Source organism: Limulus polyphemus, unplaced genomic scaffold, assembly GCF_000517525.1.
Source record: "Limulus polyphemus unplaced genomic scaffold, Limulus_polyphemus-2.1.2 Scaffold1400, whole genome shotgun sequence".
Classification (NCBI taxonomy): Eukaryota; Metazoa; Arthropoda; class Merostomata; order Xiphosura; family Limulidae; genus Limulus; species Limulus polyphemus.
Window position 1 is genome coordinate 12705 of NW_013667010.1, and position 27065 is coordinate 39769.

The 27065-nt window shown below is 32.1% G+C and overlaps 1 protein-coding gene across 1 annotated transcript in view; it reads left to right on the forward strand.

Moving 5' to 3' along the window:
• Positions 1-12372: 12372 nt before the first annotated feature.
• Positions 12373-27065, forward strand: part of LOC106463412 — a 20457-nt gene continuing 5764 nt past the window's right edge. Inside the window, exons 1-6 of the mRNA XM_013923436.2 lie at positions 12373-12491; positions 14690-14882; positions 16460-16522; positions 17532-17673; positions 19435-19598; positions 22146-22210. Coding sequence (XP_013778890.1) covers positions 16513-16522; positions 17532-17673; positions 19435-19598; positions 22146-22210 — 381 coding nt within the window. The 5' untranslated portion in view covers positions 12373-12491; positions 14690-14882; positions 16460-16512. The remainder of the gene's footprint in view (positions 12492-14689; positions 14883-16459; positions 16523-17531; positions 17674-19434; positions 19599-22145; positions 22211-27065) is intronic.

Sequence of the window (27065 nt, forward strand, 5' to 3'; positions counted from 1 at the left end):
GAGTTAGTCAATTTTACGGCTCACGCAGGCACGCATATACATACAGAGAGAGAGAGACTGAGCTGCAAGAATATTAGAAGACAATACTGTAGCCTTGTTGTTAATTTACGGCTCACGCAGGCACGCATATACATACAGAGAGAGAGAGACTGAGCTGCAAGAATATTAGAAGACAATACTGTAGCCTTGTTGTTAATTTACGGCTCACGCAGGCACGCATATACATACAGAGAGAGAGAGACTGAGCTGCAAGAATATTAGAAGACAATACTGTAGCCTTGTTGTTATTTTACGGCTCACGCAGGCACGCATATACATACAGAGAGAGAGAGACTGAGCTGCAAGAATATTAGAAGACAATACTGTAGCCTTGTTGTTATTTGCTATGGAGTGTAGTCATAAAATTGTCGGCTATTTTAACATTCGTTATACAATTTAATGTTTTAAATAAGTATTAATTCAAAGTTCCTTCCCGTCTGTAAAATCAAAGCATCTCTGCCAGAGATGTAAATTTCCTAGAAGAAAATGATATTATACTGTGGTAGATCAAACGATACCAAATCTATCATGCCCCATATATTGGGTTAGATATTTAAACTACACCAGTGATTAATTTATGTCTGTATTATATCGTAAACCAGAAATTATGATATTCTGTAATACATTAATCAAAAGTACGTTAGAAAACTTTCCGGAATATTTACTAAATATGGATATTTCTGAAATCAGCATGTGCTCATTTTGCACCATATAGACCTGGTATTCCAGTTACCTGATCTTCACAATAACATGGGTATTCGAGAATCCAATATGTGGAATAACAGAGACAAGATATGGCGTGAGGTCGAACATAAAGAAACCTCTTCTAACTAGACACATCTGAAGAATGAAGTATAAGCTGGATTATCATCGTTATAACAAGTTAAGTTAAGAAGCGAAATAGACTGCATTAAAATATATAGTAAATAAATTGGGCTGTATTTAATAAAAGGAAAATTAAAACAATCTTTATTTGAAGATGGAATAATGATAAGACATGCAGATATTATGTTATGGACATAATATCTGTAACAATGCACATGGTATTCTAGACAAACCCATAATTGTTATCAGCTTGCCGGTCACTCACGTTCCATGTTTTCTAACTATTATTCTGTGGTATTTCTGATGACCACAACTGAATGAACTACATAAACTCTCTGTAAAATTCCACCTAATATCAAGACTCAATAGTAATATACAGTTTCAGTAACCAACGTATTAAACACACTTTAAAACACCAAAAGACTGCTAAATTTCGAAGTTGGATGGATTGAGAACTGAAGTACAAGATAAGGTCCATTTGGATCTGAGTGGTTTTCACTAGTGTATACCAGAGCCTTACCCAGTTTACTTGTTCAAACTGATATTCCATCACTGTCTTGGTATGCATATTCTTCTGCCACTTTTCCACCTATTGATGTGTATACGTGTGCATGTCAACTAACATAGATTGCAGCCACTCCACAGATTCTTGAGGACATTCTTGCAATTTTACAGTTGGGGAACTGAACATCAAATATAATTACAGCATGGCTTAACATTCAAACATTAAAATTTTCAGAGAATAGCCCATATGTCATCATTACGTATTAATTGATCATTCCAGTCAATTAAATCTAAGTTCCCAAACATAGAAAACATGCACTTTTGAGTTTAGATGATCCACCGCGCTAAGGAAGATTCAGAATGACAAAGCGAAGTAGGTGTCTTCACCACATGATTCACATCCAGTACTTTGCACAATTCAACAAACAGCTGACTGTTGAAGTTTGATTCTTGATAAGTAAGCATCTCCTCTTGATTTCCTGAAGCATGTTATCTAATGCTATTCTAACTTGTAAGCAACTGTATTGGATAGTGTATATGCTTCAGCTCACTTAGTCAAGTAACATGTCACCACGAGGAGGTAACTATTACTGTGGGCAGTTTTGGATAGAATTGAGCAATATTTAGAGGTATTCTCTTAAATGAAGAACCCAAAACCCATTAAAAGAGTTTTCTCAGTCATAGTTGATTATTTTTCTAAGCCACACAGGAAGTACATTGCTTATGCCCTCCTCTATATCTCTATATCTGGAATCCAGCCAATAAAACCATCCCTCCAGGTTAGTTCTAATGCGAGACACTCCTTGCTGTATTTTGTACAATGTAACATTTGGAAAATCTTGAAATTCAGAGACTTCATAACCAACAGCTGCATCAGACCTTGAGCATAATGTTTGCACAGGTTGTAAAAACATAATACACTCCCTTAACTCTAATTTTGAACAAATGCCAGTAGTTTATTTCTTCCCTACTATGTTTACTAATATCTGATGGCCACACTTCACTTTTATTAATGGTAAGTAGCAAGCAAGCTAGATCTGGAAACTTTAACTTCTTTTCTTGTAGCTTCTTCTTTGTCATTTGGATATCCATTTATCAGTATAATTTTTACTATTCGTATGTTCTGGTCATCATAGTTGAGACTTCAGGTTATATAGCAGCATTATGTCCAGGATCCGTATACTCTACAGACAACCCAGTCGGTGTTGTACAAGGAAAGTGCGCTACTGCAACATTATAATCCAATGTGTAATCATAGCTTCCAGTTCTCTAAAGTTCATCAAACACTTCAACAATGCATCTACTTTAACAGTAAATTCTCTACTATATGAATAGTGGTGAAAGTAATGGATGAATACTACTACGAGTGCAAGCAAATATTTCTTCATCGTGCATTACTATCATTAAATGGATGTCAGATTGGGCTCATCTTCACACCATTATGTACTTGTGATTACAGTCACACTGCAGTCACACTATCACTGACATCCATATCCATGATGAATGAAACATTTCTCCATGAATAAGCTGACACTGGTGCATCAAGCAAGACACGTTTTATGCAACTGTAATGACTTTACATGGTACTCAATGTATCTAGAGTGTAATTCAACTTTTATTAATATAGACAGTGGTGTTGCTACTGTAAAGAAACTCATCACAAAGTGTTTATTATATGTCACAAAGCCGAGAAAGCTTCAGAGTTCTTATTTGTTCATAAGTTTCAGTCATATCTCACTGTAGGATCTGTAAACATTCAATCACTATTCACTAAGTGCCTGAGAAATTCTACATGTATTCACATTATAGAAGATTTCTCTGGCTTCAGTTTCAGGCCTGCATGTCACAAGTATCGAAATATGTGTACTATGCTTTTCAAATACAGTCTGAAATTTGTAACCAAGATCTAGAATATTGATGGTGTAAGTAACACAACATTTCCAATGTAAATACTTACCCTGAGTTTCATCAGCTGCTCAAAAGTAGCTGGTACATTGCAGATGCTGAATGTCAATGACAAGAATCTCTATAATTTCTGTAGGATTGTTAAACCTAACATGCAGATGATGGAGTCAAAATGTTAGTGACCGATACACAGCAAGATGAAGGAGTACTAGTAGTTCCTGGACCTATTAAAATCTTTCTAACTTGCACAGACCAATGCATATCTGGCCCTGACGATGTAAAACTAATTACCCTGTCTAAAGGGATAGATAGACAGCTGTTATTTCCCAGATCATTAGCCAGACCTGATAAGGGTTCACTGGTTTAAAATATCAGACCTGATACCACTTATAGAGTTTCATCTCCCTTGAGCCTGTTGCTGATTATTCAGTCAGAGGGCAAGAGCACTTATGCCACAAATGATAAAACTATCCACAGTTGTAGCAGGTATCTCTTATTCTCTGATCACACTGTGATTCAGAACATTTCCATATCTGCATCATTGACACAGATGCAGTAAAAAGTGTGAAGTGTCACTGCTGCTTAGTTAGCAGCTATTTAGACTGAATAGAGTTGATGTATGGTATTTGTGAGAGGTGGGACCACCTGTTGGAGTCTTCCCTAGCCTGGGGTCAGCCTACTTGGATGTAGAATCCTTGATAGTGTCATTGTAGCTATCAGTTCCGTTTTCTTCTGCTACAGCAATTTAATTTAAGTTACCACACTGAATCTTGTTGCCACCGACACAGTTTTAGTTAGAGACACATAATGCCTTTAATGCCCAAAATATGTTGCATGGGCTTATTAACCATAATATCTTCCCAGTCAGCTGCTATTATACTGGGATATGATTTACTATGTAAGCATCACTTTTCATCATTGTACACAGCAAAGTTTACATGGAAACGCATAATTTATGAGCTATTTCACATGGTAGATAAATCTATTCTCTACAAGATCAAAGAATCAATACAACTCTATGACAATGGTTTCAGAGTTCTCGAGTTAATCAAGTGCCAGGTACTTAACAACATCTAGTGCTGAATCATCTCAACTAAGCAGCAGACACTATACCATTTAATTCTGAGTCCAGATATTCCAAGCAGCTATCTGGTGAAACAACTTAAGAAAGTGATTTAAATCTCCCCTAGGTGAGCCCCTGAAAGATGGAGAGGAGGTGTGTTTTATATCATTACTTCCTGCCACTTGCGAGAAGGATAAACTTCCATCTTTATTTTATATCATATTCAACTGAGAGTGGAGTTGAGGTTAACACAAGCATTAACTCCTCTATAGTGACCAAAATGTAAACATTCTTTCAAATGTTAAACACTCACTTGTATTTGTTTGAGCAGCATGTCGCTATAGTAGTGATGCTACTTGTCAGGGTTTCTCAAACATAGCACAATGTTCATCCTCTCATGCCTATAATGTTCCTAGTTGATCCAGAGTACATCACACACGGGTTCTTGTGGTGGTCACACAGACTCACACTGCTGGGAGGTAGATAAGGTCAAGATGGCAAAGTTTGCCACCTGCACATCAGCTATAGCCAGTTCTAAAAGATCAATCTAGTATGGGTTTAAGGATTTCTGGATACTGCTTTATGTAGATCATCACTGTACAGACCACCCATAAAGTCTGAACACTTTTTCCTTCTTTGAAACTTTCCACCACAGTCCTCAAGTACAGATGATTTGCGTGAAAACAATCGATATTATAAAGGTTTTTAGGTGTACCATACCATGATTCATTTCTTTGGTATGTAGAAAGTGCTGAAGAGATCTCAGTATTCAGCAGCGGACTTCTGAAAGTCAATTACAGATCTCTCATCTCACTTTCAAATCAGTTTGACTCTCCTTATCTCTAGATCTTTCCAGAACAAAGAGGCATCTTTTGTAAAGTATCTCACAGGGAACATAAAACAGAAATACCTTTAAAGAATCAAAGACTCAAATTAACTACCAGGCCTGACATAATCAAATCATGTTAAATGACACCATAATTTTCTCTTAATCGGGGTATGTTGTTATATTCCAAAGACTAACCAACCACAAAATTACCTGATTTTCACAATAATTGGATATTAGAGGACCTAACCTGTGGAACAGAAGGTGTAACAATCTGTTACAAGTGAAATAAAGAAAAAGACAAACACAATGAGAAGTTTAACAAAATAAACATTTTGGAGAGGAGGAAGATCGAAGTATGAAATATAAACTGAATGATTGTGTAGTTGTAGGTCTGATGGATTGTGATAATTTAGGAGAAAAAAAAACTCTATTAAGATACAAAGTAAATAAAATAAGCTTTATTTGAAGAGGTACTAAATATAAGACATGCAAGTGTGTGTGTGTGTCTGTGCGTTCTAGAGCAAAGCCACATTGGGCTATCTGCTGTGCTCACAACGGGAAATCGAACCACGATGTTTAGCGTTGCAATTCGTAAACTTACTGCTATTCCACTGGGGGACAAGACATGTAAGATAAACTGTTGAACAATGAAATCGAAATAAAGCTTCAACAGCGCCTCTTGGTTCCTTCAAAACAGAAAGTTCCAAAACTGCATTTACAATTTACCTTCTCACTGTAGCTAACCAATAAGATAAATGGATCACAAAATCTGAAAATATTTCTGTTCTGTGTGAACATTGTATGGCCGTCCCACATAAACAAAATAAAGCAGGACATGATATACCATCCTGTAGATAGTTTTTGTGATTAGACCTTGCTTTAGAAACTAACATCTGTGGATGATTTTAGCAAATTACTTCAACCAGATTCATTATAGAACTTTAGAAAATATTTTAAAATTTCTAGGTATTAAATACACACTACAGAAGAGTAAAATGTGTTGTTGTTGCATACCACGTTGGCAGACAATATAAAAATACAAATAAATTCAGTTATTCGATAATTAGTCCAAACATAGAATCTGGTATATAACATCAGTCTTTACTAAATAATCAAGAGTATCTTTGGAAAGAAATAACATTTGTCAGAGTACTTTGTATGGTTTAAAGGCAGCTCTTATACTGAGAGGTTTCAACACCCTTTTGATTCTTTCTGAAATGTCCCTGATGTGAAGACTAACCACAGTTTTCAATGGTTTACTCTCGTTTATATTTCTCATTCCCTTTGATGAGAAAACTCATTGCCTTTCGGTACGTTGGGCAACTTTTAATGCTTTTTTATGTTAAATTCCTGTGATTACTCTTATTAACAAGAGTGGTTAATAAATAACTTAATTGATAATGCACTTATCTGGTTCTTAAAAGCTTTTCATTCCGAATTTTTTTGGTGTGTTTTGTTATAACATAACCTAATATTAAAGGACAATAAGGGACGTTTTGGTTCATCTTGTCTGTCCTATTCACCGCATGTGGCCTACAATGACGTATACAATGACATTATAACCTTCTTAGACCTGTATTCAATATTTTTGTATATACAATCCAACATTCCATGTCCTTGCCACTAGCAACATCACATTGCTTGGATAATTTTTCCCCATGTCACTGTTAAGGTTATTCCCATTAAAATTATACTCATTATTCAAATTATAATATTCCACACGCATTATCTTCCATTTATTATAATTATAAGTCGTCGGTAATTTATTGGCCCAACTCATTAAGTAATCCAAATCCTTTTGTAAAGCAGTAGTGACCTCATCACAGCCGGCAACACCCAAAAGTTTAATGTCATTAGCAAGTTTAAATAATCTATTGATCATTCCTTCACCTATGTCGTTGGTGTAAATCAAAAAAGAGCAAAGGTTCTAACAATGGGCGGTTCTGAAGTACTCCACTTGTGATATTAATTCAGTGTGACTAAATTCTATTTATAACAGCCCTTTGCTTTCTTCCCTCTAACCAGTTTTCTATCCAATGAGACAACCTATCCCCCATACCTATAGAGATAACTTTTTAATAAGCTTATTAAATGCCACCTTGTCAAATGTTTTCTGAAAATTCAGATATACCAAATTCACACCCATATCTTCATCTACATAAGGGGTAATCTCTGGAATGAATGTCCTTAAACTTCACGGTTTTTTTTTGGTTTTTTTTATAAGCTCAGAATTAATATGATAATCTTGTTCAATCACGTAACTGTTCAGGATGATGAATATTGCTTAAATCTTCATTAGCAAAAACTGAATAAAAAGTAGAATTTCGTAACCCAGCCATTCCATAATCATCAGATATTATCTTTCCTTCATCTTCACTCAAAGGACACCTTGATACTTTGCTTACCCTTAATATATTTGAAGAAATTTTTAGTATTAATTTTTACATTTTCAGCCAACATCTTTTCATGTACCTTTCTTGGTTTCCTAATTTCCCGTTTGGCCAACTCTCTTGACCTTCTATAATCCTTCAAATCTCTCACCATTGCAGTCAATTTAAACTCATACTTATAATGCTTTTTTTAGTGTTATCTATACCCTTTATGAGCCAACATGATTTTTTTTTACTTCTAGCCACCCTTTTTTTTTTGTCTATAAGGAACATGCTTACCTTGAATATTTAAGAATTTATTTTTAAAATGTTCCACATTTGATCAGTTTATCCAATTCACAGCAGATAATTTTTGTTTCATTTCGTCAACACTTTTGTAACCGAAGTCTCATTAAACCTTATCTCAATATGTAGGAAAACATGAAATTTAATTGAGCAACGGGTTATCTGTGCTGCGCCCACTGTTGGTATTGAAATCCGATTTTTAACGTCATAACCTTCAGACTTCTGTTATCAATTTGTGCAGATGCTTTTTACGTTGTTATTATACTGACTATTTTTTTAGCTTTATTTTTTATGCTAGAAATACTAGATTACTTCATGGCGATTCAACTCAGCTCAGAGGAAGACGGAAAACGTTGATATATGTAAGTATATATGTAATCCAGAGTATGAATATAGCTTTTTCTTTACGATGTTGAAACATCCAAAGGTACCAATCGCAGATATAACTATACTAAATGATTTTATATTATTTTACCATATAAAGATATAAACACATTCATGTAACAACTCATGTACCAAAGCAATTCATTTAGTACAAGCCCAGTCTGTATCACCCAAATGGTTATGAAGTAATGCCTGATTAATCAAAATCATAACAAGTTATATCACTGTCAATGCTCACAAAAGCAAAAGAATGAGACATCCAATACACACATGCATAGCTTTTAAAGTATTGTTACAAACTATAGTTTTAGCTGGAAGGGTCTGTGGGTATGAGTGATAATGCTCAAATTAAAAGGTTTACTAACATATGCCTAGAACACCTAGCAAATTGTAAGGATGCATCATAATTGTTTTAGCATGTTCGAAAGTAAATTATATATACGAGATAGTTAAGAGAGTGTAGAGTTTTTTTGTTCAATACATTAGAGCAAATCGCTTGGTGTGTTAGCTATTGTGATTGCTTTGTACAATGAAACTGATTTGAATTAACTTAGTCTTAGCATTGTCAGAGAGGTTTGAACACCATTTGTAATGCGGACCTAAAACAATGTACGACAGTGTATGAGTGTTCAAAGTTATCGAAACGTTAAAGGTGGGGAATAAAATCATTTGTGATAGTTTACGTGGATTGGACGTTTAATTATTTTCATCAGATAATTTAAAAGAACCCTACCAACGAAAGAACAATGTTACTACTTTGCTACCAGAAGTGGGATAGTATTTTGTTGAATATAGAATAGAACTTTGAATATACTCGAGAACTTTATCTATTGAAAATGGCGACCACGAAGTCAAAGTGTGAGAGCAAGGAGTTACTTGAGGTGATGAAATTACTAAGACAAGATTAGGAGAAACAAGACAGAAAATTTAAAGAAGAGCAGTAAGGAAAATTAAAAGAAAATCAAGAAGAAACCTACAGAAAATTAAAAGAAGACCAAGAAAAAAGAGGTATAAAAGTAAAAGAATATCAAGAATAAATTTACAAAAAATTAAAAGGGCCAAGAAGAAAGAGATAGAAAAATAAAAAAGACCAGGAAGAACGAGACAGCAAAATTAGAAGAAAGAGATAGATAAATAAAAGAACAAGAAAAGTTAGACGGAAAATTTAAAAAAAAATGGACATGAAGTTAATGTAAGAGTTAAAAGAAAAATAATTAGTATTTAAAGAAATTAAATTCCAATTAAGTCTGACTAAAGACAAAATTAAAGATGTAAAGAGAAATTATAACCGCAAGTTTGAGCAAGTGCAGAAGGACATCAAAAAAATAAAAGACTGTGATGATGAATTTGCAGATGTACGAAAATGACATCAACGAGTTAGAAAAGAGCATCAGTTACAGAATAAACACATTTTTAAATGTGAAGATTAAACCAGTCAGACTTCTTTCTGCAACATACCAGGGGCATTCCAACATGGAACACCCTCTGCTACAAAATATGTTATAGGAGAACTTACTTGGTCTACAGTTGTTACAGGAGGGCTACTTTTTGGACTACTTTAGCCATAACACTAACAAATCAAATTCTGGACTTTAGCTAACCAATTCAACATCAGTCAATCGAGAAACTAACAGCCTATTATGAAAAGGTACCATAGTAGTCATATCGAGCTCAATTTGAAATCATTTTTAAAGTGAACGGGTGGGCTAGTGAGCAACAAGCCATTCATCTTACCGTTCATTTAGAAGCTGCAGCCTTAACAACATTAAGTAACCTTCAGGCTGATAGCCACATAACAACTATCAAGCGCTTATAGCTGCGTTATACAACAGGTTCAGAGTGTCCCACCAGAGGTAAGTATCAAGAACAAAGTTCCGGAACAGAGTAGAGAGGAAAGAAGAGACCTTAGTTAAACTTGCAAAATGTTTGGAAAAGCTCACACAGTTATCTTTTCCAGACGTTCCTCGTGAAATAATGGATTAGTTGGTGTGTGACCAACTTATTGATGTAATAACAGGCTGAAGCAAATGTACATCTCTAAAGGAAGATCTGCAGTTGGGAATGGAACTGGAATCCATCAGTGTTGTAAATAAACTACTAACAGAGCCATCTAGAAGTTACAAAAATATTAGATCCTGTAATACTGAACAATCAGTTCCCCATAAAGATAAGCTAGAAGAATTGAAAGAATTAATCAGGCAACTAGTTAAACAAAAGAAAGGAAATAAACCACAAGAAAATATATGTTTCAAGTAGAATTTGAAAAAGACATATTACAAGGAACTACAGGCAAATAATACCAGAAAGCAAGAGATTTTATAACTGTTGGGTATATTGCTATTATAGCTGACACTGTAAACAATTAACAATTGAGAATACTATATCTATATCAAGTGAGAAAGAAGTTCTTAATTCGAGAAAAATCGTCCATGAGTCCATACGTTTATTCATGGAAAACCTTTTAGTATGCTGAGTGACACTGGCTCCACTGCTAAAACTGTTTGGTCCGATTTATTAATGAAGGTAGTGGAATTGCCTCCAGAAATGAAGATAGAAGGATTGACATCTAGAACAAGTGGACATAAGATTCAAACAAAGGAGAAGTTGGAAGTTATCTTTACTGTCTGAAACTTCTCTATGCCTCACTATGTGTGGCTAATTGACATCATGGAGAATTTATATTGGGAACTGATTTCATGAAGAGACATGGATATGAGGTTAGGCCAGTTTCAGATAACTTTACAGATAATAACCAGGAAATCCCTTTGTATTTCATGCCAATTACTATGCCAGTTGTTGAATGTCTTTTGGAACAGGGACAGCCGTATGAGGGATTTGTGATTGGAAGAGCTCTCCTTTATTTGAAGAATAAGATTAAATATGTTGAACAATACTTTATTCAGGAAATACTTAAATTGACTTGTAATAAAATTAAAGGAAACTGTGCTATAGGTGCTGATAAAACTGAATTTCATCGAGATAACATGATATAGCTGAAGAGTACTCGTCCCAAGAAAGGACAAACTCCAAAGTTAAGTAGTTATTCAGAGTATAAGCAATCCAGGCCAAAAGTCATCCATTGTCATAGTTGGTGAGGGAACAGCCAACTTAGTAACTTCGGGAAAGAACTTGTCAGTAGAACTTCAACATGCTCAAAAACCTGGAAAACCTGTCGGAACTACTTCCAGAGGATCATCAAGGTTGTAATCACCAATAGATTCGTCTGACCACCTATTTAAGAATAATTCCATCAGTGACAATAAAGAACAATATGCCATAATAGGGCCTGGGAATAGAAAACTATCAACAAGACTTGTTGAATAGACAATTTAGTGTAGTGTTTTATTTTAGTATTAACTTTTTGTGTATTGTAATTTTTTCAAGAGACTTTGCAACCCCTGAAAAGGGGACGCTGAAATCTGGGGTTCGAGTTCTCGCGGTAGAGATAGTGCATATGGTTCGTTGTGCAGCTTTGCACTACGAAAACAACAACAACTTAGCATGCACTCCTTGAAACTTCATAGCTTAAGAAAAAAATATAATTTTAACTGTAAATATTAATTTTACACGGAATGAACTTTATTCGAAAATATACTTAGAAGTAAATAAATAAGGAAATGAAATAAAGTTATTACCCAGTGCTACATTTTAGAAAATCGTGCCATTGACGCCCTGTATTTCCAGATAATATATTTCACGAATACTTACTTAATAATTGCAATTAAAATACTTAGGGTGGGTGAGTATTTTACTCAAAAAATAAAACAAAAAAATAATTTTTGCTTTGCTTTTCTGATTCTTTCTTGTGTTTCCTTAGAAGAAAAACCTTCGCATTTAGAAATAACACAGGCAAATATTTTTTTTTTACTTCACATAAAATTGTTCGAAATTTATTTGCTTTGAAAATCTTTATTTTGTAATACCGACGCAACAATTTTATATTATCATCTTCCTAAAGTAAACTAAAATTATAATTATGGGGAGTAGAACATATGAAAATATATTTTAAATGTTTTGAAATTAAAATGGACATTTTGATTTTTCACACTGTATAGAGTATATTTTTGTTGTTGATTTTTCCACAGAGAGCACATTGTGTAGCTTTGCGCTTAACTACAATTACAAATAAATATTCATTTTCGTAGCTCATAGGTGTCGTAAAGGTGAATGTGCAAAAAAGCTCGAGTGGGGTACTCCATGATTTTATATTGTAACTGTACGAAGTCGAGCAAATTACTAATACTATTAGGTGTTGGAAACCACTAGAGTAAGTGAATCCCCTACAGATTTCATAAAATTTTATATATGTGGCCAGATAGTTTTATTTTAAAAATTGTGCTTAAACTGTTAATAAGATACTACTTACGTTTATAAGTCTTAAAAATTTTGATAACTTAAGAAATAATCGTTTTAGATACGAGTATGACTCGTTTTAATATGCCGTATTGTGACCCTTGAAGACTTGGTCTTAAGTAAGATATATCTTGCAGTTGAATTAAAGTAGGCCTAACTACATAGTTCCCTACTTATGTATTTTGACCTATAAATTATAATTTGTAAAACAAGCCAAGAGCAAAGTTACTTAGGCAGAGGACGAGTATTAGTATTACTAATATTAGTAGTAGTAGGAAATAATAGCTGTTGTTTCTTGTGTTAAAATACCGTTACAGTGAATCTTAAATCGGAATTTCTTGCATGATTTATTACATTTCATTTTTAATTTAAAAACATAATGCAAACTTACTTTTTAATTTAAAATAAACCCAATTTTTAGATGTTTTTGATATTGTAATTTGGAAGAAATTTTCAAAATATTTAAAAAGTTTTCATAAAGTGAAGTAGGGAATGGGTAAAAACCAGACGAGCATAAATGGGGCACTTAAATAGCATTAAATATCACTGCCATTTGATTACTTAAACTCTCCCGTAAAATAATAAGAGAAAATTATTTATTAATCTGTCAGTTTTTACAGTAATATAAAAACTGACTGTCGAACTAGATAATTGGAGTAAATGATTGACATACAAAATTGGCTATTTAAGTGTCCCATGTAAGCAAGTATATGCTGATCTGTAATGAAGGATAGGTTTTGACCTTTGAAGATTAAGGTCACATTACCAACTAAAGGTTCGAACCTTTAATAGTATTAATTTCAAAAATTTAATGATGACATCACCATAAGTATTTGATATTTGATTGGAAACACTTATTTTACAAGTAATCCATATAAGTAAAATAAAAAATTCACACATAGTTTAACATTATAAGGAACAGTATTAATTTTTTTATATATATTAAATAAAAAATTAATGCATATTGTTTATATACAAGTATTTGATGCTATGTTCAATACTCGTATAACAACATGCAGTAAGCTTACTTTGAAAAAACACCTTATTGCAACCAGTTTAAGGAACCACAGCTGACTTAAGGAAACACATCTTTGTCTTAACAGTTACCATTTCAAGCAGGTTAGCAGTCATAGTCTATTTAACATAAAATTTTTGATTAATTAAACATACCTAATAAACATCATAAGTTAACAGCAAAACAGAACAGAGTTAGAAAATAAATACAAAGCTTCAACTATAACAAAAAGTTACAAGTACAACACTGTTTTTATCAGCCACATTTCTTATTAAACAACATTGTTGGATAATTAAGTATATGCCGTGGATAAAAGTGTCAACAAGATAAATAAATGATAAAAAGTAATTCTAAATGAACAGCAAAATAGAACAGAGTAACAATAACACTTCAATTAGAAAAGAAATATGGACATTCATAATTCTGATACTCTAAGTATTCAGTACATTGTATTGAAGCAATGCAACTAATAAAGGTAACCCCTGTGCTTCACCAATGCATGATAGGAGCTGCCATGTGTAATGTCTTGACAGTGTGTGTGTGTGTATGTGTTTTTACTTAATACGATAACTTTTATTAAAGCAATAGGCATCATACAAATCAAGAGATTGAATTTTCATGTGTAGCATTTAATTTGTGTTTACTATTGAAGCATTGTCAATGGTTTCTGTTAAGAAGAGAAAAAATCTTACATTGTTTGAATGCCGCCCTGATGAACCTTCAAGTGTTTAGAATTACCTTGGAAATCTTTGCTGGTGAACAACCCTTCAAACACAGCCCTGTTATACATGGATATCCACAGCACAATAAATATGGCATTCATATGTATTAAAGAAGGCTTAGTAACTAGTGTTCTGAGGTAATGAAAAAGGTTAAATGATACTTACTATATTGTTATAATGGTTCATCACTTGGCACATCAGTGTTGTGTCCATTGTTGTTATTCCAGTATCAAGTTTAGTGCTTGGTAACTAGCAAGTTTTTTGATGCAAGCATGCTAAACTCATTTGGATATGCTTTTATGAATAAGAGAAGTTACATTAATTTTAGTTAGCTTTTTTTTATTATTACATGTACTTATTTTTGTTTTTTTTCAGATTGGGAAATAAGCCTCTCCCTTCAAAGTTTAGTCTTCTTAAACCCAGCTCCACTATCAGAAAGTAACCTGCTAAAGGCACACTATTACTAATTTTACATTATTGGAAAGAAAATTTCAAGGTTCAGTATAAGTGAAAAGTCATTGCTGTATGCTCAACATATCTAAAAACTGATGCTTATACTCCTACTTGGGTAAGTGAAAGATGTATAACAATGATATAAATGTTGAAAAAAAACTTTTTAAATCAAACATCAAAGTTAATTCAAGACAGTAAACATGTAGTAAACAGAATGGAATTCTAACATTTATATACTTATAAGACATAATTCAACAAATGTAATCTAACCAGGATTTAGAACATGTGTAGCACTACCTTTTCTGTATGAGATGGAGATAATTGTAAAGAACTAATTAAAAAGAGAAATGCAGATGCCATAGAAATGTCAAACAGTGGTTTGTATTTTGGATATTAGATTTTTTGTGTTTTTTTTTATACTGTCCTTGATATATTTCATAAGTAAAACAAAAGTTTAGTGTGATGAAAAACTAATGGAAATTAATCAGATGCTCTATGTCTTAATGAAATATGTTTATAAACTTATAAAGATAAAAGACATAAAGTGCTATCTAATTTTGTTTGAAATTGTGCTGTGTAGTTCAGGTCATTTATGGTAACCATTACATACATGAACAAGTAACATGAAAAGTAGGAATATTTAAGTTTCAGGCTGCTGTAATGATACTAAGACAACCGAGTACAAAAAATATTGTAATACTTGACCAGCAATAGTGAAATGTCAATATAGCATCTGAGTTCTACTTCAGTAATTTTTAATAAGTAACAGGTCATGATACATGATATTATCCTAAAGATAAACTTTGAAGCAAAATGTGTGGTGTAACCAGGGATGAAATTCTCAAAAAAAAGTAGAGTTACTCAGTTGGGTGATGTGGACCTGTTTTGCAAAAAGAAAAAAAAATGATGTTTAAACATTAAAAACGATTATTTGAGTGTCGATGAATAAAGGCTTTCTGACGGAACAATGGAATGCATAAGCATCTGAAAAAAGATAAGTTCCAGTACTCGGTATCTGCAGAATTTCACCTCTGGGTGTAACATTGCTGTTGTGAATACTGTTTTCAGAGTTCAAATGTGATTGTCTGTGATAGCAGAAAATAAACCTAAAAGTTTCTAAAAACACATCCTAATTTTTTTTAAAGACAATAAATTTATATAAATTTTAACCTGCTGTCATCTGAATTTTGTTTGTTTGTTTTCTGGGGTGGCAGTTTAGAAAGTTAGCAAAATGATTTCTTACTTTTGAAATGCATACTAAACTTTGTTCCATAATTATTTGTTCACCTAATCATTCCTGGTCAGTACAATAGTACATATATTCTGTGTTTTAATGTATCTCACTTTTTCACAATTGAATAGCTTACTTGAGCATTTAGGCTAGCAGTATAATACCCTATATACCACACTCCATCCAATTTACAGTAGGTTGTTGGGAAATAGAATAAGAAATACTTGAACAGTAATTGATAATGGAAAAACCTTTACAGTTACCATTCTTCTTAAAGTTATAATTGAATGGAAATTAATGTTATAGAAATTATGAGGCTGTACTAAGATTTCCTTATTGAAGAAGTGGTGAGAATTTATGGTTTATATGTAACAATATACAGCACCTGTTTACTTAAGAATGTTTATGTATGTGGATGTTTTTTCTTCAACATAAAAGTGTATTATCATTTTTTAATCTAGGTCGTCACAGTAACGTTGAATGCAAGAGACCTTTGTCTGTAAACATATACCAGATGGAACATGGTTTGTATATGTAACGTACCTTCTAGTAAACATGTAGCACTGACTTTTACCCAATATTTTAAATAAACCTACTAGTACTTACCTAATAAGTAGATATACACACCTTAAATGTGGTATACACAAACCTTAAATGTCAATAGTAAATATATAATTTCTTTTGTGTAATGGACTTGTATTCTAAGAACTTGTTGAAAATCAATGCATTACATTTTTTTTACTAATTTGTTTGCTTATAATGCAAAAAGTCTGTGAAGTTATTGATTTGACATAATTATCATAGATTGTTAAAAAGGACAACTTTGAAAACAAACTGTCGGTTTTTATGCATTATGTTAAGTATATACTCTTTTCTATGACATTTCAAAATATTTTTAAGAGTAGTATATAACCACAAGTTATATACAGTAATGATGCTTTTGTTTGGCATGATAGGTATTTCTTGTAAAAAATTTAAAAGATATTACAGTGAATTGTATGTACATTAAAAAGTGTTGCCATGTACATGTACAGAATATTGTTGATGTTTTGGGAAAGAAAAGTTTTGTAGTACATATGTGTTATATGCACTTGAGTGAATGAAATTGTGTTTAGATTTTGCAGACACTGGTGTTAACCGTGATATTGTTTTACTCCTGTAATAAATGAACAAATTGAACATTGTGCATTTTGAAATTCCTTTTAGGTAATTGAAGAATATTAACTTCATGAAGCCTATAACCTAATAAATTAGTTTCTTTATAATTTATTTACTTTTTATTTTAATATTTTTAAGTATCATTAATATTATAGTTAAATTAAGTTAAACTTAATGAACATCATAAAGGTTTTTTCTTATAATACATTGATGTTTTGTGTGTAGTTATATCATATACATTTGACTTCTTGTGTTAAAGAAATAAAAGATGAAAAATTTCAATTCTTAACGAATTTTTAAAATAACTGAAACTAACCAACAAATGTGAATATGGTTACAAGTACTTTTTTTTCATCATAAATGTTTAATTTTTAGATCAGAAGGATGAAGTTGGACCACATGATGATCCACAAGTTAGCGGTGCTCTACAATCCATCATACCTGCTATCTTAGGGATTGTTTTAGCTATCATATTTATCTGTTTTATAGTGTGGTTGATCAAGTATCTTTTGAGAAAGTAAGTAAAGTATTTAGAAGTTTTAACTGAAGTTTTAAATGTTCATACCATATACTTTGATCTTTTTGATTCTACTAGATATCTTACATTTAGAGCAAAACAAAATGTATGAGAACCTTTATCTGAGCTTACCCTATCAAAAAAAACTGCTAACACTATGACTAGAACAAACTGAAAAGATTTTAAAGTGTGAATGTTATTGAATCATGGGCATCACCAAGTTTTATTGGACCCTATTCACTGCTATTTCTTCATCATTTTTGAAATGAAGGACAGATAGAATTTACATGTTGATTTGGTAGTCCACCTCCAATACTGATAACTTGACAAATCACAGTGCATCATTCATTTATATCTGAAATATGATTATAGCTTGCCTGTCTCTGCACGGGTGGGTGTGTATTTTTTAAACAACTTTTCTTAAAATGCATGGGATTTCCCAGTGAAACAGTAGTTGTAAAAATGTTTTATGACTAGTAATAACCATGTAAATGTTCAAGCACACTGTGTAGCCTCCCATATCTACATTTAAACATAAATGTATGATAATACATTGCATTAAACTCTTAATTTTGAATGAAATTTAAAAGTACAATAATTGCTCAAATAAAACCAGAAGTTCATTAACACTAGCACTATTTAAAGTACAGATAATAAATCTTTGTTGCTTAATACACATACAAATGCTTCAGTTCTGTAGTTGAATGTTCTTACTTGCAGGTAACAGTTGAAATAAATCATGAAATTATTGTTGTTTCCTCAGTTGAACAATGTTATTTCTAGGTAATGAACCAAAATATTTTTGACAGAAACATTTTTGTGTGCAATATAGACCTATTTAACTAAGAAATTCAAAGAAAACACTTTTTTCCACCAAATTTCCATAATTCATGTAATAGATGGTTAATATCAACTCTCTTATAAACCCATAGAGCACTGAGAAAATAAAATGTATTTTTCCTAATATTAGACTTTGCCTGAAATATAAACAGTATCTCAAGTAAGCATACAAGATTTGTTTGAAAAACACTATCAACAGGTTTAATGCTATAACCTAATAAATTAGTTTCTTTAATTATGATGTGTTTACTCTTTTATCCTTAATATTTTTAAGTATCAATATTTCTGTCTTTTTTTTTGGGGGGGGGGGGTTGATAATCAATTATTCCATCAGTTGTATTGATGACAAAGTGGAATTGCCGAAACATTTTAGGTTGGGTTTAACCAATTTTAATAATTGTAATTCATGTAATTTAATAGTGATTCCTTTTTTTTTCTTGTTACATATTAGTTTGAGAATGAACTTTTTGTGTGTGTGTGTAAGTAAATTTATCCCTATTTACTATATATATCCATCCTGAATCACATACATTTTATTTTTGGCCTTACTAAAACATTGCAGTTATAACTTTGAAAGCTGTGAAATAAAGTTAAAGCTATAGTGTGTGGCATTAAAAATGTTTCCAACTTAAAGAACATTTGTGAAAGTAAAACAGCAAAATATTTGAGGAATCAGTGCATTTAATTCCAGAATTCTATAGAAAAAATGTTTTAAGGACAAGACAAATTATATTATCAAGGTTAAAAAAAATTCTTAGTAGGCAAAACATAAACTAAGCGTGAACATTGAAACATATCTGTACAAGTATTTAGTAAGATTTCTAGTCATGTTTTTATGACTAACAGTATGCCATGCCAGGTGACCATCACTAGAATTGTTACATTTTCAATTTCATATAACTGTATGAATTAAATTTTCAGGAAGCAAAAGTCCTACCGTTTATACAAATCAGTAAGTGCAGATGATGAAGTGGAACTAAAAGACTCAAGCACAGCCCCTTGTGAATCTCGAGAAGGATCGTATTCTTCCATACCTATCATGTCATGTAATTCCTCATCTCCTGAAGATGAAAAAGATGATTCAGGTAGGGCAGAACTCCTAGTTATTTACTGAAGTTAACTTAACCCTATGACTACCAGCTGTGGTTATTGTCCATAGGTAATGTTTCTCTCATTATATTTCATTTCAAAAGTAAAACTAGTGTATTAAATTGTTTGAAATTTGACAAGAACACTTCTAAAAGTGTATAGTTTCAAAAAAGTAAAACATTTAATTTTGATTTTTTTCTACTATTTCTTATGAAAATTTGTTATTTAATGTAGTAATTTGCACTTGGACTCTGAATAGTTCACTTGTAAGGTGATTTTTTATGTTGAGTATAAAAATACTGTTTATCATCTTACACATTTCACATTTCATTTGCATAATCTCTAGAACCTGCTAAATGATTATCAAACATTTTTTAAAATAAATGCTTGTATTTTATTTGCCATTTTCTCTACCATATCACAAAATCACTAACTTCAGCTATTATCATCAACATACAGTGCAATGAAATGTTTAACATTAAGAAATAGAAATATGTTCATACCTTTTAACTCTTTATTGAATAATCTAAATATATCTTCTTTCAGTCACCTGTGAAATTTCACGTCTATTCCCTTTTCACTTAATAGTTTATTTTTAAAGTTTTATTTTCCTTTCCTGTTCTTTACCGTTCATTATTTATGTTGATACAAATCAGTAGATGTCCATGAGTGGTAGAATGATATGACTGGCAGAAATACTTTAGCCTCTGGCAAAATCTTTTTTGTACTTACATGGTAATGTAACACTTGGAGAGTGATGATTACATTCAAAAATGTTTAGAAAACTATCAAAACTTTAAAATACAAATTTTAAAACAAATAATATGTAACTAACTAAAATATAAAAGTAAAACATAAATACAATTAACTGTCTCCAACTACAACATATTCGGGTAATAAACAGCCAAAGTGCTATCGTGAACAAAGCAGCCAACGATAATACAAGCAGTTACAGCTGCCTGATAACTGACAGCTTGGCACCAATTTCAAAATAACTGTTGTTGGATTACAGTGTAAAATGAGCTCTTTCTAATGACTATACACATGTGTATGTTGGATGTAGATGTAGCATGCAAACTCAACCTTATGTATAGGTTGGTGGGTGTGGCACCCATCAGTGGCTGGCAAAACTTATCACTTGTTTCTACACGATTTGTCCAAAGAACTTTGAAATATTAGTGTCAGTAGTGAAACTAAACATACTTATTGTCTAGACACAGATGTACAGGGCTAGGGTTATTCCATTCAATACAAAGGCTGTAAAAGTTGAGATTTTTTTTTAGCTTGTGGATCACGTGACAACAAAACTGAACTTTTAAGTATTTTATTTAAAGGTTTTTTTGGAACAAAGGAATTAAAACTTAGAAATATAATGTACTTGATAATAATAATTTCATTAAATACATTGATAGTAAAGTGGTTTAATTATGTTTTGAATATTACTCAGTGAATTTTAAAATGGCACTAGTTGTCATAGGGTTAATAAGTAATAAAATTGTTTTGAATTGCAGCACATCACCCACTTCAAGCATGCATGATTTAACATTAAAACCAATATATGCTATTGCAGTTGGATCATGGATAAACTTTAAAATATGAAAGCAAAGGAAACCAATGATTTTTCTTTTCTGTACAAGCCATTATGTCCAGTGATTCAAACTGTCACAGATGTTATTTGGTTATTTGTAAAACAAATGAAAACTATACACACTAATAAAATTTTGGATAGCCTGTCAAAGTCATGAAATTAAATATTTTCTTTTTCTTAGTATTATTTGGCCTTAATACATTACTTTAGAAAAACTGGTAGTAAATGAAAATGATAGTGGGTTTGAATCCCCGTCACACCAAACATGCTCACTCTTTCAGCCATGGGGGCATTATAATGTAACGGTGAATCCCACTATTCGTTGGTAAAAGAGTAGCCCAAGAGTTGGCGGTGGGTGGTGATGACTACCTACTTTCCCTCTAGTGATAACCCTCGTGTAGCTTTACGAAAATTCATAACAAACAAACTAATAAAATTTATGGAAAACAGTAAATAGCATTTGGCAATGAAACACTTAAGCCTAATTTTATTATTTTAACAAGAGAACGTAAAATGCTGACATTCTCAACTTTTAAGGAAATATGCAATTATAACATTGTTATTGAATGAGAAGAAATTAGCAAAACTAACACAGTTTCATACCATATTTCTTTTATTATTCTTGATAGATGAGTACTGAATTGAACTATGCCAGTGATGCCTTAAATTGTGATATTTTACTACTCTTATCAAATGGTAGACTCCAGTTGGTAGTTAACATATCAAAGTAGTCGTGTGGAGGATATCTTAAAAACCGAATCATATTTGAACATTTTCTAATAGCACAATACTTAGAATCACCACTACATTCAAGTGTTATTCTTGGTTTTATTTATCTATTATTGGTAAAAAAAGTATAGTTGTGTTTGATACTTGTGAATTTTCAGTATATTAAATTTTGCAAAAAAAGGTGACTTATGTTTAACTTAAATTGGTAATTTTGATATATGAACAGCACCAGAAATAAGTACAGAGACAGAAAATGTGGAATCTTCAAGTGAAAATGTAGAAAAAGAAATGGTAAGACATTATTTTTTGATATGTTAGCTTTAGTTAGGCATATATTCATATATTAACACAATCATAGTTATGAGTATTGGTGATATATAGTTACCTTAGCATAAGTAACAAAGACACAACTCTTGTAAACTATGCTGCATAGGGCCAAAACGACTAAGATTTTCTTGGCTGACACCAGTAGCTGATGATTGCCCAAAATGTAAGGTACTCTACTGAAACAAATTGAAACTTAACCGTTAGATTTTTTTTTCTTTCTTTCTGGTTGCATTTATCATAAATGTTTAAATACTTTGTTTCTAGAAACATTTAGCAAAATAAAAATACACACAAAATATTAACTTCTAAATTGTAATTAACTGTTGTTAGTTTTTAGTAAACTTTATACATGTAAACATTATTAACTTTTACCACTTTCATCATAAAGCTATTCAATTTATTTTACATTTATTTACAACAACTATGCCACTTCAGACGATAAAGAATGTCTTATGGCTTCAAAATACAGTGTGAATATGCTTGCAAGAATTGTACATCAAGACAGAAGAAACAGTAGCAGTAGTAATAAAAACTAATAATAATAAGTTTAAGTAATTAAAAAAATCTGAATTATACTTATGGCTTCCTAGTTTGAGTGTGAGGTTCTTCTTCACAGTAAAGATTACAACTTTATCACACATCAACATGTTTGTCTTCTTGTCCACGATGTGGTGCAGAACTAAACAGTTGTTTGACATAAACACTGCTACACTTCAACCAAAGTGGGAGAACTATCTTTATTGCTTTCCCTATATTGCAGTTTTTGTCTGCTTCTTGGAATTCATTGAGGTAACTGTTTCTGAAGTACAACACTGCTGTTCATTCCATCAGTTTCTACCACAGTGACTCTTTCCTCCAATTATTCATCATATATCAAAGACAGGGTACTGGTGCATTTTATAGAAGTGCCATCATCTGCTTGCTGTGATTTCTTTGTGAGAGGTTCTTCAGTTCTTGTGTTCTTTTTTCATTGTATTTTGCTTTCTTTTGTTCCAGATGTGTCAAAATTTGCACAGCAAGCAAATTTTTGTCAGTGTTGATAAAGCTCCTGCCCTTGTATCTTAGATCTAGCAAGTCTGTGATGAAGTAGAGGTATTCTGACTGTATTTCACTAAACTGCATTTCCACGGCCTCCAGCAAAGTGACTTTCATAGTTTCAGTTCTGTGGTTTGCATCTGAAACTTTGTTTAACCCTATCATCACGGACTGGGTGGGCTCAACCCAGCTTGTAACCACGAAAGTATCCATGAGAGTAATTATACTAAGATTTTTGATAATGTACACGTATCTTTACAAGATGTTTTGGGTTATTTGGGTTCGCGCATAAAATATCGGGTTTTTTAATTAAAGATTTTCTCATGAAATTTTTCTTTCAGAATGTTGACTATCCAAAATGCAAAGTAATTTGGATTTTAAGATTAAAAGTACTTTTATGCATCAGAACGTTTTTAAATTTCACGTGTGAAATCTTTATAACCTCCAGATAATTATCAACTGTTTTTTTTAGAAACAAACTATTTTATCTGTTATTTTCATTACTGTATCTCTGTATGGGTTGGGTTGATTTGACTAACCTTGTAATAACCATAAAAAATTAGGAAATAAATATAACTTCTGTTTTTTTTGTTCTAGAATGACTACAGATTATAACATGAAAACTCAGATGTTTAGTTTAAGTAGCTTAAGTTTCATAACATTATACATTTATATATATTTATTCTTTTTATTATGTTGACCATTCAGCCATGCCTGGCTAACATTATAGAAGTTGCAATAACGTGGTGCATGTGCACTTGTTACCATATCCATTAATATAAAACTGGCATTTGCAAAGTGACCTGTCTTGGCTGTGTTTTAGTGGACTAGTATTTTGTAAAATACAGTGAAATTTCAGTTATAATACATTATATATGTATATACATTATTACTATTTACAAATAAGTTCTTAACTTTAAGTTATCTTTCTAAAAACATAGAAAAGTAAATAAAGAATTATGGAACACAATTCTATTCTAGTTACAAACTTTGTACTCATTTGCTGCTTGCTGTAAGTCGTATCAAATTTTGCACATGGAGGATGTGAAATGAAAATTTTTTTTATTTATTTTTTTTTAGGTTTTATATATACATTTTAAAATAATCAAAAATCGTAAATTACTATATCAGTACCACAGAATTCCACTATAATTTATCATGCTTAATAAATAAGCTGTATTTGGGTCTAAAAAAATATGAAATTTGAGCTCACTAAAGTCTTACTTTACCACTTGAAATCTAGCATCAAAAGAATGAGTTTGATGCCCGATTACTTCAAAGAGGCTGAGAAAGCCACTAAGGGGACATTCTGGGCTTTTGATTGGTTATTCACACTTCATAGACAGAAGTAGATATATGTAAGCAAGTTTCCCAAAAATGGACAGAGTTGGGCAGGGCCACTGTGTTTGATTCAGTAAATGTAGTGATATCTCAGCAAATAGAAAAGATAGGAACTTCTTTTATATTCTAGCTTGTCAATAATGGAAATTTGAGTTCCTAATTCATAAGAAACTATAGACTTTGTATTTGGACATCACAAACATATAATATGAACCAATGCTGTATTCATCATACCCACGTGATACACAAAAATCAATTTAAGATTTTTTTAATATGTACTTTTAAATTAAAAATTAACAAATTTATGATACTAAAATTTGAATTATAACCTACAATTTGATACAAAACTTATTGACATACATTCATAAAATAGTAGTTCAATAAAATTTTGAATGCGAGTCTACAAACAAGATGACATGGCCTTTGACCCGTGACTATAAGAGACCCGTAGAGATAGAGTTGAAAGTCATTTCAAAGCCTCTGTCGATAGAGATAGCTTCAGCATCTAAAGCCAAAAAGAAACTTCACATTTAGTTCTTCAAAAGCTACTAAGACTGTTACTATTTCAATCTATTCCTATTGATGCCTAGTGAGGGTTGCAGGGATTTCATAGTCAGTAACGTAAGCTCCAAGAGTGTGCTTCTGCTCCAAAAGGTTTGCAGTATGTAAGAAATACTGTTCCACCTCTGTGTTATTTGCTGTAACCTTTTGAAAGACATTCAGAGCTCATTCTGCACATCTTGCAGATGAGAATAGGCTAGCAGGGAGGGTTTGAAGTGCCCAACAATAATTTTCCAATAATCATTTGTTGAACATTGCACTGTGTTAACACACCTTCATTCACAATGAACTGAATTTTGTGTGCTGCACAAAGCAAGCTTGGCAAACCAGAGTCTAGAATTGCATTCTCAGTGTTTCTTTCATTATTCCTGATCATCATATTAATTTTGATACTTATCATTTTCCACATTGCAAACATTTTGTCAAAAGCTTTGAAATAACTACCACCATAAAGGAGCTGCTGAACTTGTGGATTTGTATTACTACCTTCTGTAAATTGTAATTCCTGTCTATTTTGCAATTAGACTCAGCATTGGCAACACATCAGAGCTCCATATACCAGTCATAAAGCCTAGTTCTGATACATCAAGCTTCAAGTAGCATCTATGTGTATTCTAAAATGGCACTGATCAGTTATGGCAGAACAGTGTCAGACATAAACCTTCTACTTGGCATTGTGTAACAAGACTGCAGACATTCAGTGAGACAGCAGAATCCATTATCTTCTACAACCAAACAAATGGCTGATCATTCAGAGCTGTAAATTCCATTAAATGATGGGTAATTTCTTTTGCTATGGAATCTTTTTGATCTAATTTCTCTGAAGCTTTTAGTGCTTGAAGCAATCATACCTGCTTTGATGCAAGTTATTTATCTGGTCCTTTTCTTTTCTGTAGCAACCTTTTGGAAATCACATTATTCAGCAGGGTGACTTTGAAGTGACGTATTAAATCTGTTGTGTTAAAATATCTACCAGTGTTATCTCCACACCAATTTTTAGCACATAGTTTGTGATCAGCTATTATGTTATTTTCAAACACTAAGAAATTCCAAATCATGCTCTTTTGAGACATATTTACATCAGATAACAGTTGCATATTGCACACTATAGCAAGTACATTGTTGTCTCAACTGTTTGTGTCACAACATTCTATACAACAGCAAGCAAAGATATTGGTGTAAATTATCAGTTACAACAAAAACATTGGCTGATAGGCCTACTGATATGTCTATATCTATGCACCTCTAATGATGGAATATAATTATAGTGTTGTAATTGCACTAACATAATTGTAACTAAGTTAATCATAATAATACAGTTATAATTGTGTTAATTTTAGTACCACAAACTTAAATATATTAGTCTCAACAAAACAAATATAGTAATATTAGCCTTCTGCCTATTGAACAAGAACTGATTTTGTTTACCATTTGACAAATTTTATCAGCATATTTGCTTTGCTGACTTATCAGCATCTGAATTGTTAGTCAGTTTGCGATTATTGGCCAAGACATACTTGTGTTGGTCATCTTCCAGTCAGAAATCAAATATTTTTCATGTTTTGGATTGTAGCACATCACTTATTGCCAGAAAGATACAACATTTACACCAATACTTCTTACTGCAGTTGGGTTCCTCAGTGGCACAGCAGTATATCTATTGATTTACAACACTAGAAACCAGGTTTCAATATTCATGGTGTGCAGAACAGATAAATCTGTTGTGTAGCTTTCTGCTAAACTTCAAACAAACTTACTTCAGTTGGATCAATCATAGATAAACCTACATTTGGATTAATTTTTTTTCAACATGAAAGCAAAACATAACAATGCTTTTTTTTCTCTATAAACCTATAATTGTTTACATATATATATATATATA